This window comes from Ailuropoda melanoleuca, chromosome 14 (assembly GCF_002007445.2).
Source record: "Ailuropoda melanoleuca isolate Jingjing chromosome 14, ASM200744v2, whole genome shotgun sequence".
NCBI classification, from domain to species: Eukaryota; Metazoa; Chordata; class Mammalia; order Carnivora; family Ursidae; genus Ailuropoda; species Ailuropoda melanoleuca.
The window spans coordinates 75,739,408-75,758,984 of NC_048231.1; the positions used below are offsets into that span (position 1 = coordinate 75,739,408).

At 36.2% G+C, this 19,577-nt stretch overlaps 1 protein-coding gene across 1 annotated transcript in view; it reads left to right on the forward strand.

Moving 5' to 3' along the window:
- PIK3C3 (phosphatidylinositol 3-kinase catalytic subunit type 3) overlaps positions 1-19,577 on the forward strand; it is a 136,370-nt gene that overhangs the window by 17,602 nt on the left and 99,191 nt on the right. The window contains exons 5-8 of the mRNA XM_034642203.1: positions 6,552-6,594; positions 7,515-7,557; positions 10,217-10,252; positions 12,229-12,233. Coding sequence (XP_034498094.1) covers positions 6,552-6,594; positions 7,515-7,557; positions 10,217-10,252; positions 12,229-12,233 — 127 coding nt within the window. The remainder of the gene's footprint in view (positions 1-6,551; positions 6,595-7,514; positions 7,558-10,216; positions 10,253-12,228; positions 12,234-19,577) is intronic.

Genomic DNA, 19,577 nt, shown 5'->3' on the forward strand with positions numbered 1-19,577 from the left:
AGCTCTTAAATATATATTTTTTTGCAAATAGCAGTATGATTCATATTATGGATGAAATTCCAAATTTGAGGGTAATAGGGCAGAGTTAAGAAATACAAAGCTGTATGGTTGCACAGTTCATCCAGTTTGGTTCTCTTAAACAAATTATTTGTGCTTCTGTCCATATGTTTCTATTTTTTTCCCCCAATTATTTTTGATGCAAGATTCAAGCATAATTTTTGTAACAACTGACTATGCCATTTTTCAAACATTGGTATATGCAGCATTGGAATTTATTTGAACTGGACTTCTGGATTTTTAAGGTAGCATGATGTTACGCATTTCTCATTTTTATCTTTTGAATTTTATGGTAGGAAAAAAGATGTGACTTGATAACGATCAACTTTTTTTTATATAATTGAAACAATAACCCCTTCTAGAGTTTTATGGGTTCATATTTATTCTTTTGGTTATTAGTGCACATTTGCAGGTCTAGAAATGATGTCTATGCATATGCAGAGCTAAATGAGGTGTTGGTAAGAAGCTTTCTTAACATGTTTGTTAACTGGTAGGATTTGTCTGCAGTCTCAATTCTTTATATTGAAGAATATGGCAAGTTGGGTCCTAATTTTTTAAGAGATATTAAAATTTATATGTTGTCTATATTTTCCAGAGTAGTTAACAGTTTTCAAATAAGTATTCATTAGTTTATAAATCTTTAAAATGGGAATAAAAATTAATGGGAATGAGCATCTTCAGCCTTTTTGAGGCTAATTGGAGATGAACTCTTTTCAGAGTTCTTTGCTCCTAGTAGAATTTTACTTTTTACTCCTGAGTGGAGACTTCAGAGCCTGCTATGCTGTGACACCTTGCTTCAGTGTTACCTCATGTTCCCCAGAGACTACAGAGAAACCATTAAAACCAGTAATTCCATTAAAACCAGTAATTAACTTTTCTTACATGTAAAAATATGTCATGTTGGTAGCATTGTTGTTCCTGCTTTAAAGTCAGCTCTTTCTCTTTCTTGGCACTTTGGGTTAATGTGCTTCATTCTTTTCTTTATGGCAGTTGGTCACGCTCTTGGAGGTTTCAAAAACCTGTTCTATCCCTGCTGCTGTAGAGGAAGAATGTGTTTTAAAAAATGATGTCTTAGGTTTGGTGAAATTGGAAGCACTTTTCAGTGGGAAGAGCACTGTAGTATGAGTCAGAGACTTGGCCACACCACTGAATCATAGAAAATAATTTCTGAGCCTGTAAAGTCAGAAGTTTAGAATGGATGATTTCTGAGGTCCTGTGTAGCTATTCATATTCTCTTATTTTCAAAGTACTGAAACAGTGGGGAATTGGGGTACCTTAGTCGGTTAGGCATCTGGCTCTTGATTTCCGCTCAAGTCATGATCTCAGGGTCCTGGGATCGAGCCCCGTGTCGGGCTCCACACAGTGGGGAGTTTGCTTGAGGATTCTCTCTCTTCCTCTGTTCCTCCCCCTACTCATGTGTGTGCCCTCTCTCTCTTTCTTTTAAATAAATAAATAAATCTTAAAAAAAAAGTACTGAAATAGCAAATAATCAGGATTATTTATCTACCTGGATTTTATAGTTACCAGCTTAGTAGAGAATAAACATGTAATCATCTATTTGCAGTTGTTATGTCATTCCTTTTCTTCTGTGATCTGTATGCTTAGAGGAAAGCATCATTGAGGGACCTGCCTAACGTGAATGATGTGGCTGTGCTCTTAGATTTGATTTTTGTTGTTGTTGTTTGATTAGTACCTGCTCCTTCAGTTCAGATTTTCAGACTAGCTTCCTGAGTCTCTTTCCCTTGCCTTAGACCAGAGCAAGTAAGAATACTTTGATGCTTGTTATGTCTGAACTTAAAATTATACTTCCATATTTGTTTTGTTCTTAAAATTGTGCCACAGTAGCGCTCTTTTCCTCTCATTTTCCTTCCCCTCTCATTTTTCTGGTTCCACCTTAAAAAGTTTGTTCAATTAGATTGTCATTGTCTTCCTCAAAACACTTTGAAATTATCTGTGGTACAATACGTTTTTAAAAACTGGAAAAGAATGTGGATGCTTGTGTTTCCATTTTTATGCAAAAGGAACAGATTTTAGATATAATAGTCTTATTTCTCACACTACCATTTTAAGGAAATAAATGAGAAGAGGCTGAAGTGGTTAGAACTGAATAGTTTATTTCTTGTACTTTGATTTTCCAGCCAGTGAATTTACTATGGTTGTTTCTAATTGTTGAGAAAGCAGTTGGACTCAGAATAGAAAGGTGTACATAAATCTTAATAATAGCAAAGCATATTTACCATGCATTGTACGCATGAGCCAAAATAAATAGCATAGTGACAATTTCCAAACTGCCATGTAAGAAAGTTTATTCAGTTATAGAGGTGCTTTAGTCCTGGCTGCCTGGGGATAATGGGCAAGAGGACTGTGAAATGAAGATGAACTATTTAAATGGCTTGTGGAAAGATGGCGTTAGATTATTATTAAACAAAGAACCTCGAACTCAAGCTGGACTAACTGTTCTTATTCTGACTTATTACTTGTTCGGCTATGAAAGTTGAATTATAACTGCAATATGAATAACTGAAGTTTAAAAGCCTGATTTCTAGGTTGAGTATTTTTAAAAGTCAAACCCTTTCAGAGGGATTTTAGTGGGATTAACCTTTCTGATGATTTTACATCATTTCGTGAAGATGCCAAGTTTTCCTTTGAGGAAGGGAGTGTGAGAAAAGGAAACAAAATGAGACAGTCTTCAGTTTGGTTCTTATTTTTTATAAGTTGGATTTCTTAGACTTAGTAGGGAATAGGAAGAAATGAATGTATTTAAATATACTCACCCCCCATTCTTCCTCATTATCTTTTTTTAAACCCAGCTCTAAATTTTCCTAATTAATATTTACAAATATAGTATCTTTCTGTTTGAATTGATTTGTGAAAATAATCAAAGGCCAGACCTCTGGAGCCTTTACTTTACTTTCATTGTCCATGACCCAGCCTTTTAATGATTGTGGGTCTCACTTGAGCAAATTTGCCCATTGTTCCCATCTGCTCCGTTTTTCAGCTTGTCATATTGTAAGAGTTTTATGACTACGATGCATATCCACCTGGGGTTTTGGATGTGACTACCAAGCTTCAGTGTTTGATTTATATTTGAATCCATGTCTTTAGACATGAAAGGTTAGTGCAAAAGCATGCTTCTCCACTGTCTCCTTTTCATTTTAGCAGCTCTGCTTGATGCCTTTGGAATGTGCTTTAGTTTCTGTCAATTTGATTAAGAGGAGGCAAAGAGAAAGTAACGACTAGATGAAAAATGCTTTGTGGTCTGTGTGACACAGATAGGTTGGGGAAAGTTGAGTGTATAGGTGAGCACTGCGACAGTGAAGTTGTGGTAAGATGAGGTGATGTTTCAGGCTGACCCCTGTATTGTCTGTGTGGGATCATTCTGGGTCCAGGGTCCAGGCTTCAGGTTTATAGCAGTAGAAACTGGATGTTTTTAGTTCATCCAGGAATAATTAGTATCTTGAGAATAGGCTCTTGCCAATCGATTTGAAGGGTTATTTATAATCTAGAGCTGTACTGTCTGAAATAATAGCCATAATTCACATGTGGCAATTTAAGTTGATTAAAATTAAATAAGATTAAAAATTCAGTTGCTCTGTTACCATAATCACATTTCAAATGCTCAATTGCCACATGTGGCCAGTAGCTATTGGACAGTGCAGTTATGGAATATTTCCATTATTGCCAAACGGTCTATTGGATAGCACTGGTCTAGAGTGCCAAGTTACTAATTTGTAATGGGTTAGTAACCATCTTAGTATCTTTCTGGTAACTATATTACTTGTGTCTGCTACCCAGGATACTTTTTTTTAAGGCACCTTGGAAATTAAATTAGTCTTCAGGAGATTGCTGATTTCTTAGTGAGCCATGAAGGAGCTAGCCTGAAGGAACTAGAAACTGCTCTGAGATATTTCAGTTTGGGGAAATCTTAAAAGGACCTTATATCTTGACATTATCTTTTTAGTTATAGCATTACTTGAATATGCTGTCTATACTGCATCTTTTGAATAAACATTGACAAATTATCATGGTTATAAAATAATCCTTTAAAATTGAGATTAAGGTACCAAGAAATTTTCTGGTGACATAATTTTGTGAAGTGGGATTGAGGCTATTTATTTTAAATTCTTTTATAGTACTCTTTGACCTGCTGAAACATTTGCCCTTGAAAGAAAATATTTTACATTGAATGTATTGCATTGAATGGGTACTAGTCTAGAGGCACTAATTAGAGGAGATTTTTATTTTAAATATGTGGAAAAGTCCTCTTCTTTTTTAAATGTTTTCATAAAAGTTTATTCAGTGTAAGGGACTTTATTCTAAGATTTTGTTCTTTCGGTGCTTTTGAGTATTAAAATTTCTCATTTGACAGTAGCACTTAAAAAATGACTTTACTTGGCAAAATAAAATTTGGGAACATTTATAGGTAAAAATTTTAGCTGACATGCAATATTTATATTGGTTTCAGGTGTACAGCATGGTGATTCGACATTTATATTCTTTATGAAATGCTCACCATGATAAGTGTAGTTACCATCTGTCACCATACAGTTATTATAGTATTATCCCTTTTTGTCTCCACCACCATCACCTGCTCTATTGAGGCATACTTCTGTATGTTGGAGATAAAAAAGGGTATTACTAGGTTGATGCTGCTGTTACTATTAGTACCATTATGAGTAATAATAACTAATAATGATAATCACCTTCCATGTATAAAGCATTTTAATGTTTATAAAACCTTTTAGTATACATTGAAAACTAAAATGGAGAAGTGGTTAAAATCATGACTTTGAACATGGTTTTTCATTTAGATTTCAGTTGTCTCTTGTTTAGTTGTGATCTTAGAATAGCTACGTTTTCTAAGCCATGAAATCCTCATCTGCGCAATAGTAATAATAGTTAACATCTACTTTTTGAGTTATTGTGAAGACTAAATATAAATGAGATAAACTATTTAAAGGATTTCATATTTCTAGGCACCACTGAGCACTAACAAATGCTAGCAGTTGTTATTATAACTTTATCTTATGTGCTTTCATTTGATTCTAATGAGTGTAACGATTGGACTTGTAACATACATTGTTTTTAAACTCCTGAGAAGTTGGAAACTTAGAGAAGTTAAGTGATTTATTTAAGATGTCATGTTTAGTAAGTCGAACCAGGACCTAAATTCAGGTCTTTAAATTCTTCATGTAATTGTCTTCCCAAAGATAAGTATCTGACTTTTTTTTTTTTCAAGATTTAAGGCTTGTGAAGGATTTGTTTGTATGGAGGGAGAATATGTTTTTCTTATCAGGAGGATTAAAATTGAAAATAGAAGAGGCAGAGGGAGCATGAAACAGCATGTATATACCTGGAGGTCCTCACATAAGGCATAAAAAATGGTGACTGGCAACTTAGTAAACGAGGATTTGCATATGATCAATGAGTACCCATTGCAAACGTGCTATGAATGAACCAGAGTTATAAACACATTTATTTATTTTAGAGCTAGAGAGAGCGAGGTGGGGGAGGAGCAGAGGGAGAGGGACAAGCAGACTCTGTGCTGAGCATAGAGCCCCATGTGGGGCTTGATCCCATGACCTCAAGATCATGACCTGAGCCAAAATCAGGAGTCTGACGCTTAACTGACTGAGCCACCCAGGCGCTCCGAGTTATGAACAATACTTGTGGCTTCAGTTGTTACCAATGCATAAGTTAAAAACAGTAAATAACAGTCACTCTTAAAATTTCTTTCACCCATAGACCTCAAACAACTAAGGTTTAGGAGGAAAGGAAACATGACAGTGAAGAGGATATGTGTTGTTCAAAGAAACGATATGGTAGGGACTTCAGGGTACAGCTGCATGTGAGAATCCTTTGCTAAAGATAAAGGAGGAAAACAGATGCTGATAAAATTATGGAAGCATTTTAGAGCTGTGGAGGGGAGGGTGCTGATAGTTTCTTTGTGTGATTACAAAAAATGATGCAGCTAGAAAGTTAGTGGCAATGAAGTCTCATTTGTTCAGCCCAGGCTTTTGTCAGATTATTGCTTGATCACAGGGTAATTTTTTAGAACGTTAAGGAAACAAAGTGTGGCTACCCTAGCACTAAATTATAGCCAATATGAAAGAACCAGTTGGTGAAAGGGGAATAATAGGAACTTTGGAAAAAACGAAGGATGTCACATTGTACATTGGGATTGCAGTTATAGCCAAGGGATGGAATAATGGATCAAGTTTGGGGTTAGTCTTGGACTGTAAGAAAACAGTTTCAACAAGAATGGAGAAAGGCAAGACATTCCATTGATTTGAGAATCTAAAAAGGAAGACAGCCCAAGAAACAGTGATTCTCAAGAGGTGATTTGGATACATTTGGATACATAAGAAATATTTATGACAGGAATTGTCTGATACTGGAAGAAAAAAAGCCCCTAAGGATAACAGAATATTTATATTTTATTTAATTTTAATTAATTAATTTTTAAAGATTTTATTTATTTATTTGAGATACAGGGTGAGAGCACGAGCCAGAAGATAGACGGAGAGGGAGAAACAGGTTCCTCACTGAGCAGGGAGCCCCACACAGGGCTTGATCTCAGGATCCTGACCTGAGCCGAAGGCAGCCCGCTCAACCGACTGAGCCACTCAGGTGCCCCAGAATATTTATATTTTAAATATAAATTTTATTTTATTTTGAAGGCATTAAAAGCACATTGAAGAAGTAGTAGGTCTATGTGAGATAACCCAATTGAATTAGTTGTTTTTATCTTCCTCATCAAAGTGTTCTTCAGCCTAAGGGAACAGTTAACTAAATAAGTTAAGTGGTAATTGAACCCCAAGATTGGTGAGAAGAGGTAGTAAGAAGGCACTCACAGACTATAGATTCATTCAGTTTGTCCAGTCCTTGCAAGTTAAATGCCTGGGTTTTAAAATTATGTGTATAGTTTAGTTTTTAATTTTTATTATAAATTCAAATAAAAACACATAAAATAATGTAATAGACATCCATGTATTCATTGTCAAGATTGAACGTTCAACATTTTGCCTTGTTTCACATTGTTTTAAAAAAGATTTAAGGGGGACCTGGGTGGCTCAGTTGCTTAAGTGTCTGCCTTCAGCTCAGGTCATGATCCCAGGGTCTTGGGGTTGAGCCCTGCATCAGGGTCCCTGCTCAGTGGGGAGTCTGCGTCTCCCCCCTGCCCCAGCTTGCGCTCTCTTTCTTGCTCACTGTCTCTGAAATAAATAAATAAAATCTTCTAAAAAAAAGATTTAAAAAAATCACATATTTTTTAAAGCTTCCCTCATTTTTTTGTTCTGTAATTTACTTTTTTAAACTTAATGTTGTTCTTGAGATTTATCCATGTCAATATATGTAGCTTGAGTGCTTTCATTTAAACTGCTATATAGTATTCCATAGGATGAGTAAATTAGTTTATTTGTTCTCCCAACAATTTCAGCTTTTTGTGTTACTTACAGGGCTGAAACGAATGCTGTTTCATATTTCACCTTATGCCCGCAAGTGATTTCTTTAGTGTAGAAACTTAGGAGTGAAATTGTTGGATTTCAAAGATTAACATCTATACATTTTCTGTTCCAAATTCAGGTAGTTTTTGTTTCTATTGTATGTGTCTTCTAAAGATTGTATTTTTACATTGGTCAAGAGGGAATAGTAGGAATTTTGGAATAATACTGATTTCTATTTATTAATCTTATATTCAGCAACATTTCTGAACTCATTGTTTCTAGTAGTTTGTCTAATGGTTCTTCTGACTTTTCTATGTGATAATGACCTGTAAATAATTTTTATTTCTTTCATTTGTGTTTTTCTTCTGTGGCTGGTACATGAAACTCTGGTATAGTGTCTAACAGAAACAGTGGTGGAGGCATCCTTGTTTTGTTCCTGACTTTAACGAAAATGCTTCTTACATTTAACCATTTAATAAGATGTTGGCTGTTATTTCTTGGTATATATATGTATTTTTTTTATCAGATTAAGAAAGTCCTCTTTTATAGTACCAAAACTTTATATGTTGCATGAGTGTTGAAACTTACCAAAAAAATTTTGGGATCCTTTTACCGTATGTTTTTTTCAAAGCAGTTAATGTAGCAGGCCTGAGGCTGCCATCTTTAGGAGGTCCTGCTTGCAGGGATGGCTCTCAGCTGATCTTTGAGAACTTAACTTCTGAAACATTCCCTAACTGCTGTAGATGTTTGACTGTGCCTAGGCTGTCTGTACATTGTGATTGATGGTGAATACTTGCTGTCTTCCTGAGAATCTAGAACTTAGGTAGTTGAGAGCAGAGAATGCCTGTGTGACCAGCCACTGATAAAAACCTCTAATCTCAGTCTCAATCTTAGGCTGCATTTTTCTTTGTAGAGAAAGAAGCATACTCAGGTATGTTTCTTTTTGGGCAAGGAAGAGAAACTATAGGAAGCCTGTGTATGGACTTTTCCCAGACCCTGCCTTGTCTTTTTTTTTTTTTTTTTTTTTTTTTACTGAACCATCTAGCTATATATTCTTACTGTGTGGGTGTAATAAATCTTAGCTGTGATTACAGCTACCTCTGAGTCGTGTGAGTTTGTCTGCTGATTTGGGGGACCCCTGATACACTTAATAATGTAAGGAATTACACTAATAGATGTTTAAACTGTTCTTATATTCTTGGAATCATAATGTGTTTTGCTTAATTAATTTATTTATTTGAGAGTGCACATGTGCAGGGGGAGGAGTAGAGGGAAAGGGACAAGCAGACTCCATGCTGAGCGGAGCCTGATGCGGGGCTTGATCTCACAACCCAGAGATCATGACCTGAGCCGAGATGAAGAGTCAGATGCTCAACCGACTGAGCCACCCAGGCGCCCCAATATGATAGTTATTTATTTATTTATTTATTTATTTAGGTTAAAGATTTTATTTACTTTTTTGTCAGAGAGAGAGAGCACAAGCAGGGACAGCTGCAGCCTGAGGGAGAAGCAGGCACTGCGCTAAGCAAGGAGCCCGATGTGGGACTCTATCCCAGGACCCTGGGATCATGACCTGAGCTGAAGGCAGTGGCTTAACCGAGCCACCCAGGCATCCCGATATGGTTTTTTTTTTTTTAATTGCTTGATTCAGTTTGCTAATTTTCTGCCGAAATTTTGCATTTATAAGTAAGAATTGCCTATAACTTTCCTTTCTTTGATTTCCTTCTGTAATTTTAATAATCATGGTCATATTGATCTCAGTGGTTTTGTTGATCCAGATTGTAAAACTACTTGCGTTTGAAAAAGGGGAATACAGTGGGAAGAATTACTCTACCCAGTATTAAGGTATACATTTATATGTAGTCATCAGGACTTGTTCTCTTTGTGTTTTGATTCCTTGATTTATGTTTTATTTTTTTATGTCATTGTTTTATTTTGAAATAGTCATTTTATTTCTAATATTGTATTATCTGAATTTCTGGTGCATGTATTCCAGTTGTTTGTTATGACTATTGACTTTAGCTTTCATTGGATTGTAATTGTAGATGGGAAACTCATCTTTTGTGAGGCTTACCTTTTTAAATTGTTTCACCTATTTTACTGTTACTCATATGTTTTAGCTGTTTGTTGTGTGAAGATTTTCACTTTATCTTAGTCTTCCACATTATTGAAATTGGAGCTCAAACCCAGTATTATTTGCTTATCTGCTCTTGATGTTAGAGAAATCTAGAGAACCTATATTGGAAAACTTAAAATTGGCAAATGTTTTGGTTTTTAGAAGATTTAAGAAATGAGTTTTGTTATAAGCTGGACATCATTTCTGGTTACAAATTCTAGGACAGATTATCAAATTGATGATTTAAAAGTGTAATTTGCATAATGGTATTTTCTGGTTAGGTTTTGGACATATGAGAAACATGGAATTATACGAAGAGGTGTTTTGAAAAATAAAGGCATTATCTTTTATTTTATGCCTTTAAAATTAATAGAATATCAAAACTGGTGGAAGATGTAAATAGTAATGAGATACATTATAACTGGGTAGAAAGGCTGGCAGTAAAACCCTTGATTTTAGCCCTCACAGTGGTTCATTGCGTAACCAGCTATTACTGTATTTGTGGATATTTTTCATTGATAAAAGTGATCAGTTGGACTCCATTCTCTCTGTTATAGGAATCATAAAAAAGATATAGTTATTATCATCATCATTACAGTGAAAAACAAATAGTAATGAGTATAATAGAAATGATGTCATGCTCTCAGAAAAATGAGAACCCCATTTATGTTTTTTGTCTGTCATTAATAATGTACTTTAGTGACAAGAAACCAGCAACAACAACAACAAAACTCCTATTTTTTAAATGTCTACATTTTGGGGAAAGAAAAGCAGTGGTCAAAAGTGTTAATGGAGAAATTTGTTACTTTAAAAATGAAAGAACAGAATTCCTGCTATAAAATGTGAGTTAGAAGCATCTCACTTTGGTTTATTTCCTTCCTCAGATCTTTTGTAAGTGACAATAATAAACAACAGAATTATGATGACAGCTGCTGAAATTATTCAAGGCTGTGAAACTTGTTCAGTGGCACCACTGACATCATCAGAAATATTTCTTAGCTAAAGGTTTTTATATAAACAATAGGTGTAAGTTTTATAAACATAGCTTATTTGATTTGATTCTGTGTTGCAGTTCTTTTTTGTCATAAAAGAAAGATTTGGGAATCTCTTATAAATTTATTCCTAATGATACATGGTAGAATCTTCTTTATCAATCACTTTGGTTTGCTTACTGTTGTCTAATACTGCCAAAGCTTTTAGATTTGTCTTGAAAGCAGTGGTAGCAAGTAGACTAAATTAGTTTTTGTCATTGTTAAGATTGAGCCCTAAAAGAATATTGATTGATGTTCTATAAATCTGTTGTCTGTCTTTACAGCTATAGTTTCTGCCAGAAAAATAGGAAATAACATGCTTTTAAGACTAGATTAATCTCTGAGAAGTTTAACTGAATGAAACTTTTATGATGCAAAAACCACTCTTCCTGAATAAGGTTTACATGTAAAGTTTCAAAGTAAAATTGAAGATTTGTAGCTAAGACTTCATTAATCAGGAAGACAGAAACTCCTGTGCTTCCTAAGAATTAAATACATAAGTGTATGTACAAAGTCTCTAACACACAACACACAGAGCTCCTTTTTTAATCTTAGTAGTTTAAGTGAATTCTTACATACTATATTTAGTCTTGAATTACACATTACTGTGTAGCTTGTATTTAATTTGATACAAATAGGACTCATTGTCTTACGTTTATTGAAGAATTGCACATTTTAACAATAGACATTTATGAGCCATAGTGCATCGTGTGAATGCATTAGCTGACCTATATTCTATTCAACGAATATTTATTAATTTAGCTCAGCTCCAGTCTAGGCTCAGGCAAGTGTTACAGTTGAAAGAGTTATGTTTTGGCCTTTAACCTGAGGCAATTTAGAGGACGAAGATAATGAAGTAATTGAATTAAACACCACCTATGTAATCATGCTGGAGAAAAATAGTCTTGTATATGGTTAGTAGCAAGCATTTTTATTGGTCAATATTCTCATAAATGTTTCAAGAGAGAAATTTTGAACTTTTACATAGGCTCTGTGAATCTCTCTTTCTGGTGACAGAGTGGACTGGGTTTTTTCATTTAATATTCCAGTGGCAGGGAAAAAAAATACAACTTTGTCACTTTTTCCCCCCTTAGATTCCCTAAGAAAGCATATGTGTATCTGGCCAAGCATCATCTATTATATAGCTACTTTTTTTGGAAGGAAAATTCATTTATCTTGTAACTCTCCTCATAAAGTTTCTTGACATGAGTAAGGTTTGATACATAAAGCCTATAAATTTCTCTATATAGGAGTTTTTAGTAACCACATATTGAAAAATGGTAGTTTTTAATTTATACAGTTCTTCAGTTGGACCTAGTTGAAAGGCTTTTGGAACATATAATTTGAGAGCGAACAATTATATTGATGCCCAGTTTCCATTTTAGATGCTCAAATTAATCAGATAGGTCTTTTTTGTGTGTTTTTTTATGAGGTGAAGTAGCTTCATGTAGCATCATGTTGATTAATGCCAATCTTTAATGGTTTGCTCAAANATATTAAGGGGGGCTCTATAAAGGTAAAAAGGCCCCAAGAGTGATACAGAGCAGCAAGTCACAACCGATACAAAGACTTTAAAGAGAAATGGCATCATTAAAATCATATCTGTCAATAATCTCTATCAATCTAAATGGCTTAAACTCTCCCATAAAACGCCACAGGGTTGCAGATTGGATAAAAAGACATGACCCATCCATTTGCTGTCTACAAGAGACTCATTTTGAACCCAAAGATGCATTCAGACTTAGAGTAAGGGGATGGAGTACCATCTTCCACGCAAATGGACCTCAAAAGAAAGCTGGAGTAGCAATTCTCATATCAGATAGACTGGATTTTAAACTAGAGGCCATAGAGAGAGATACAGAAGGGCACTATATTATTCTTAAAGGAAGTATTCAACAAGTGGATATGACAATTATTAATATATATGCCCCCAACAGGGGAGCAGCAAGATACACAAGCCAACTCTTAACCAAAATAAAGAGACATATAGATAAGAACACAGTAATAGTAGGGGACCTCAACACCCCACTATCAGAAATAGACAGAACACCCTGGCAAAAACTAAGCAAAGAATCAAAGGCTTTGAATGCCATACTCGACGAGTTGGACCTCATAGATATATATAGAACACTACACCCCAGAACCAAAGAATACTCATTCTATTCAAATGCCCATGGAACATTCTCAAGAATAGATCATGCTCTGGGACACAAAACAGGTCTCAGCCAATACCAAAAGATTGAAATTATCCCCTGCATATTCTCAGACCACAACGCTCTGAAATTGGAACTCAACCACAAGGAAAAACCTGGAAGAAACTCAAACACTTGGAGGCTAAGAACCATCCTGCTCAAGAATGACTCGATAAACCAGGAAATCAAAAAACAAATTAAACAATTTATGGAGACCAACGAGAATGAATACACAACGGTCCAAAACCTATGGGATACTGCAAAGGCAGTCCTAAGGGGGAAATACATAGCCATCCAAGCCTCACTCAAAAGAATAGAAAAATCTAAAATGCAGTTTCTATATTCTCACCTCAAGAAACTGGAACAGCAACAGAGGGACAGGCCTAACCCACTGACAAGGAAGGAGTTGACCAAGATTAGAGCAGAAATCAATGAATTAGAGACCAGAACCACAGTAGAGCAGATCAACAGGACTAGAAGCTGGTTCTTTGAGAGAATCCATAAAATTGATAGACCACTGGCAAAACTTGTCCAAAAACAAAGAGAAAGGACTGAGATTATTAAAATTATGACTGAAAAGGGAGAGGTCACGACCAGCACCATTGAAATTGCAAGGATTATTAGAAACTTTTATCAACAGCTATATGCCAAAAAACTAAACAATCTGGAAGAGATGGAGGCCTTCCTGGAAACCTATAAACTACCAAGACTGAAACAGGAAGAAATAGATTTCTTAAATAGGCCAATTAACTATGAAGAAATTGAGTCAGTGATAAACAACCTTCCAAATAATAAAACTCCAGGCCCAGACGGTTTTCCTGGGGAATTCTACCAAACATTCAAAGAAGAAATAATACCTATTCTCCTAAAGCTATTTCAAAAAATAGAAACAGAAGGAAAGCTACCAAACTCATTCTATGAGGCTAATATTACCTTGATCCCCAAACCAGGCAAAGACCCCCTCAAAAAGGAGAATTACAGACCGATTTCTCTAATGAATATGGATGCCAAAATCCTCAACAAGATCCTTGCTAATAGAATCCAACAGTACATTAAAAGGATTATCCATCATGACCAAGTGGGATTCATACCTGGGATGCAAGCATGGTTCAACACTCGCAAATCAATCAATGTGATACATCATATCAACAAGAAAAGACTCAAGAACCATATGATCCTCTCAATTGATGCAGAAAAAGCATTTGACAAAATACAGCATCCTTTCCTGATTAAAACCCTTCAGAGTGTAGGAATAGAGGGTACATTTCTCAATCTCATAAAAGCCATCTATGAAAAGCCTACTGCAAGCATTATTCTCAATGGGGAAAAGCTGGAAGCCTTTCCCTTAAGATCAGGAACACGACAAGGATGCCCACTCTCGCCACTATTATTCAACATAGTACTAGAAGTCCTTGCAACAGCAATCAGAAGACAAAAAGGGATCAAAGGTATCCAAATCGGCAAAGAAGAAGTCAAACTGTCTCTCTTTGCAGATGACATGATACTCTATATGGAAAACCCAAAGGAATCCACTCCCAAACTATTAGAAGTTATAGAACAATTCAGTAAGGTGGCAGGATACAAAATCAATGCCCAGAAATCAGTTGCATTTCTATACACGAATAACGAGACTGAAGAAAGAGAAATTAGGGAATCCATCCCATTTACAATAACACCAAAAACCATGCGTTACCTTGGAATTAACTTAACCAGAGACGTAAAGGACCTATATGCTAGAAACTATAGATCACTTTTGAAAGATATTGAGGAAGACATAAAAAGATGGAAAAATATTCCATGCTCATGGATTGGAAGAATTAACATAGTTAAAATGTCCATACTACCCAGAGCAATCTACACTTTCAATGCTATCCCGATCAAAATACCGAGGACATTTTTCAAAGAACTGGAACAAATAACATTATTTTTTGAAGTAGAATATTTTAAAAAGAAGATTGGTAAAGCACAAAGACTAAAAAAACTTCTCCAACCCTCTGCCCAGAAATAGCCATCATTAATATTTTAGTTGATATGTTTTCAGTAATCAAATAAATATATGTGGTATATAAATGTGTACATGTTTATTCTTAAATTGGAATCATTGTGTGTGTGTTTAATTGAATCCTGGTTTTACGCTTAATGGTGTTTCACAGTTGTTCCAGGTCACTTAAGATGCTTCCAGAACATGTAAAGACTGCAGGAATTTGCATGGTGTGGGTGGGTGTGCCATAATGAATTTCAGCAGTCCTCTATGGTTGAATATTCAAAATGTTTGCAATTCTGTGCTGGTGTAAAGCCATTATTCACTTTAAATTTTCTATTAGCTTGAAAATAAAAGAGGAGGATTGTTCTTTTGAGTTGTTTTTAGATTTCTTGTTGATTTGCTAATATACTGTATTTCTAGGTTATCAGACATAGTCATAAGGTATATGTGGGTGATTAAAATTAGGATTAAAGTTTGGTATACATCTTTGAGTTCTTTTATTTTATCAGTTATATTCTGTCTTATGTGTTCATCTTTTTTTTCACAGGTAGACACTAAACTTATGCAATTACATCATCTCTTAATAAACAAGAGTAACCCCTTTTCATAGCATCTGTGAACTTGGGCCATGGGTGGTGTTTGATAAATACATGCTAGGGCGTCTGCGTGGCACAGTTGTTGGGCATCTGCCTTCAGCTCAGGGCGTGATACCAGCGATCTGGGATCGAGCCCCAGGTCAGGCTTCTCCGCTGGGAGCCTGCTTCTTCTTCTCCCACTCCCCCTGCTTGTGTTCCCTCTCTCGCTGGCTATCTCTGTCAAATAAATAAATAAAATCTTTAAAATAAAAAATGTTGATTGACGTCTTTCATAAAGATAGAATAGGTGTATGAATGTGGAAGAAATCGTCCAAGAAATATTTGTAAAGCAGATATCATTTCTCTCCAGTTTCCTTTTGAGTCAGTGAGTCTCTTCCTCCCCGTCCTCTCCTCCTCTCCCCATTTACCTCACTACAGATTTCTGGGCAGACTTGTAATAAATTAATGTTGTTTTTCAGTCCTTTTTACTCTTCCCTTTGCTTCTTCAGGCTTTAAGTGTAGTGTCTACGATAAGGAAAAATCTAGATGATGATGAACCTCAAGAAAGCTGATTCCCAGTAAGCTTCTTATGTATATGTAGATCTTCCTACTCTCCACCTTCAAGAGAACTTGATTTATTTAATTAAATATTTACTGAGGACTACCATCTGGTCTTTCTTCAATTCCTGGGCACATGAAGGTCACTGTTGTGCTGACAGACAACCTCTTTCTTTTGCCTGGGCGGTATCATTCTATTTGTTTGGCTGATTCCTTTATCCTTCTAGTCTCTGCTTCAATGTTGCCTTCTTGAGAGCCCTTCTCAAGATCCCCCATTATTTTCTGCACAGCATCCTGTTCAGTACTTTCATATTACTGCCTCAATTTATAGATACACATATGGGCATTTACCATGTAAGTGACTTATCCCTTCCTACCTTTAAGTTCTGTGAGGGCAGGGCACTTGCTTCTGTTATTCAACATTCTGTGCTTGCTTCCAGCGCGGAGGACCTAATGGAAGTTTGCAGCTTACCATAGCAATCAAGTAATATATAATTCTGTTGAGAGTATACAAATACTAGGGAAAAGTGACCCAATGGCATGAATAATTTTCTCCAGCTTCCTTTTGAGTGTTACCTGCCCCCCCCATACCATGTTTCCCATTCACTCTCCAAAGCTCTTAAGAATTCTGAAGTATACAGGGGCGCCTGGGTGGCACAGCGGTTAAGCGTCTGCCTTCGGCTCAGGGCATGATCCCCGCGTTATGGGATCGAGCCCCACATCAGGCTCTTCCGCTATGAGCCTGCTTCTTCCTCTCCCACCCCCTGCTTGTGTTCCCTCTCTCGCTGGCTGTCTCTATCTCTGTCGAATAAATAAAAAAAAAAAAATTAAAGAATTCTGAAGTATACAAACATTTGTTTTCCATCTGTCACCCTTTTACCTTAGAAGGCCTTTCAAAATATATTCATTGAATGGATAAGTGCTGGGTTCTATCAACCGTCATAGCTCTAGCGCTCAAGAAGCTTACAGTCTGATAGGGCAGATATGAATCTGTCTAGTAAGATAGATAAGGAGAGATGAACTGTCAATTGTGGTGATCACAGAAGTCTGTATTCCCAGGGATAACTGTCAGGTTTGACATTCGTTTTCCCAGCTATGCTTAGTTGATATACAGTGCAGTACTTGTATCGAACACCCAGGAATCTGAGACATTGTTTCCGTCTTCCCATTAAGTCTGACAGTACATGGTTGGTACTCCAAGCAGTTTCCTGGACATGCTGTTATTTTGGTCTTACAGATTCTTTTATTTAAATGGCCTTTAAAACCCATTGCTGTGATTTTTGGAGAAGTTAGAGTTCAATAATTATGCTATTATTTCTGTGACAGTGGGCTTCTCTTCTGAGTTCTGTGTGTTTTCTTGTGAATTCTGTGCAAGCCTGTGTTAAAAAGTGAGAATGACTTTTATCGTTTTCTTGACCTATCTCCTTCCTAGGATGGGCACCCTAGTGAGAATTATTTCTTCACAAGCAATTTGAAACAGGTTGTACCAGTTTTTTCCTGCTGTTTAACAGAATGCAGATTTCTTCTTTTGAAAGATCTAGGTCACTGACATTTCAGACCCAAAATGAAATATACATTGTTAAAGTTCATTTTTTGTTTTTTAGTTACTGTGGAAGTTCCCAGACTGGAGACAACTAGCAGCTGCTTTGGACTGGTGAAAACCACCCAAGCCTGTCTCCATTGTGATGGTCTAATCATGATAGCTGCTTATAAGGTGCATAAGTGCTTTATAATTTTATAAAATTTTTCAAATTTTTTAGTAAAATTTTTCCATCCAGTATTTAATCATTTCATCTGTATTGAGTCTTCAAAATAAAATGCCTTATGGTTTGAAGAACTGGAAAGAGTGGTTGGAATATAGCATGTCACTTGGAGAGTTGTGGGAGATTATTTTGGAGAGGAAGACAGGGCTAATCATTTAGGAATTGTGATAGCTAATTCTAGGCTTTCCCTATTGCCTGAAGTCCAGCCAAGAGCTGACTGGCATCTGCAGATTCTTTCCCACGGCTCTTTTGCAATTGACCAGTCAACTGTATTGTATGTTTGGACTTTCCAGTAAGTAAATACTGTACTAGCTAGTCTCCAAAGATGACCCTCAGTGAAACGTGCCTCTCGATACTCATACTTCCATTCCACATTGGGATATGCACTGGCTCTGTGACTTTTTATTTTTTTTTTTACACGTTATAGAAATTTACATTCTGTTAATTAACATGTAGTGTATTATGAGTTTCAGAGGTAGAGTTCAGTGATTCATCAGTTGCATATAACACCCAGTGCTACTGAGTGCAGGCATCACATGCCTGCCTTAATGTCCATTACCCAGCAACCCCATCCCCTGCCCCATCAACCCTCAGTTTGTTTCCTATGATTTAAAGAGTCTCTTATGGTTTGTCTCCCTCTCTGATTTCGCCTTGTTTTATTTTTCCCTCCCATCCCCTATGCTCCACTGTTTTATTTGTTAAATTCCACATTATGAGTGAAATCATATAATAATTTTTCTCTGATTGGCTTATTTGGCTTAACATAAGACCCTCTAGTTCCATCCACGTTGTTGCAAATGGCAAGATTTCATTTTTTGATGGCTGAGTAATATTCCAGTGTGTGTGTGTATCACATCTTCTTTATCCAGCCATCTGTCGATGGATATCTGGGCTCTTTCCATAGTTTGGCTGTTTTGAACATTCTTGCTATAAACATTGGGGTGCAGGTGCCCCTTCGAATAACTACATTTGTATCTTTGGGGTTAATACCTAGTAGTGCATTTTGCTGGGTTGTAGGGGCTCTGTGACTTTTTTTAACTAATACAGTCCATCTGAAGTGATGCTATGCCTGTTCCAGGCCTAAACCTTAAGACAGCTTGATAGCTTCTGTTTTTGCACTTTGGGGAACAGTGAGCCATATGTAAGAAGTCTGGGTATGCTGTTGGACTGTGTTGAAAGACCACCTGGAGAGGGAGCAGCACTGAGTGTACATACAGAAAGAGAGGGGCCCAACAACCCAGGTTTCTCAGCTGAGCCCACCTTTTCCCACAAATGTATTAGAAATGTGAGTGAAGCTATCTTGGACAATCTGGCACCAGCCACCAAAATGACAGTAGTCTCATGAGAGACTGTTAGGCCGATAGAAAAAAAAAAATCCAGATGTTCACAAGAAGATGGCTTCTTGACTTCTCCAGGAATCATGAGAAATAATAAACTGATAGTTGTTTTAAGGCACTCAGTTTTGGGGTGCTTTGTTACATAGTAATAGATACATAGTGCAGGTGGCTAGTGGATATTTTGAGTGACAACTTCCCACTTCTGCAGAAATTATAAAACTAATTCAAGCAGAAATATCTAGAAATTCTCTCAAGCTCAGGGTCTCCTGCAGGAGACAAATGTGTAAACAGTCATAGTTTAAGTGGTACCTCTCCTTTTGCAGTCACTTGTGCATTCAACAGAAACTGTGATTTTTCCCTATTGGGGTATACAGTATTCCATAGTGTATGTGTACCATACTTTACTTAACAGTTCAGTGGACATTTACATTTCTTTATGTCTAAATTTTCTTTTTTTTTTTTTTTTAAAGATTTTATTTATTTGACAGAGAGAGACAGCCAGCGAGAGAGGGGAACACA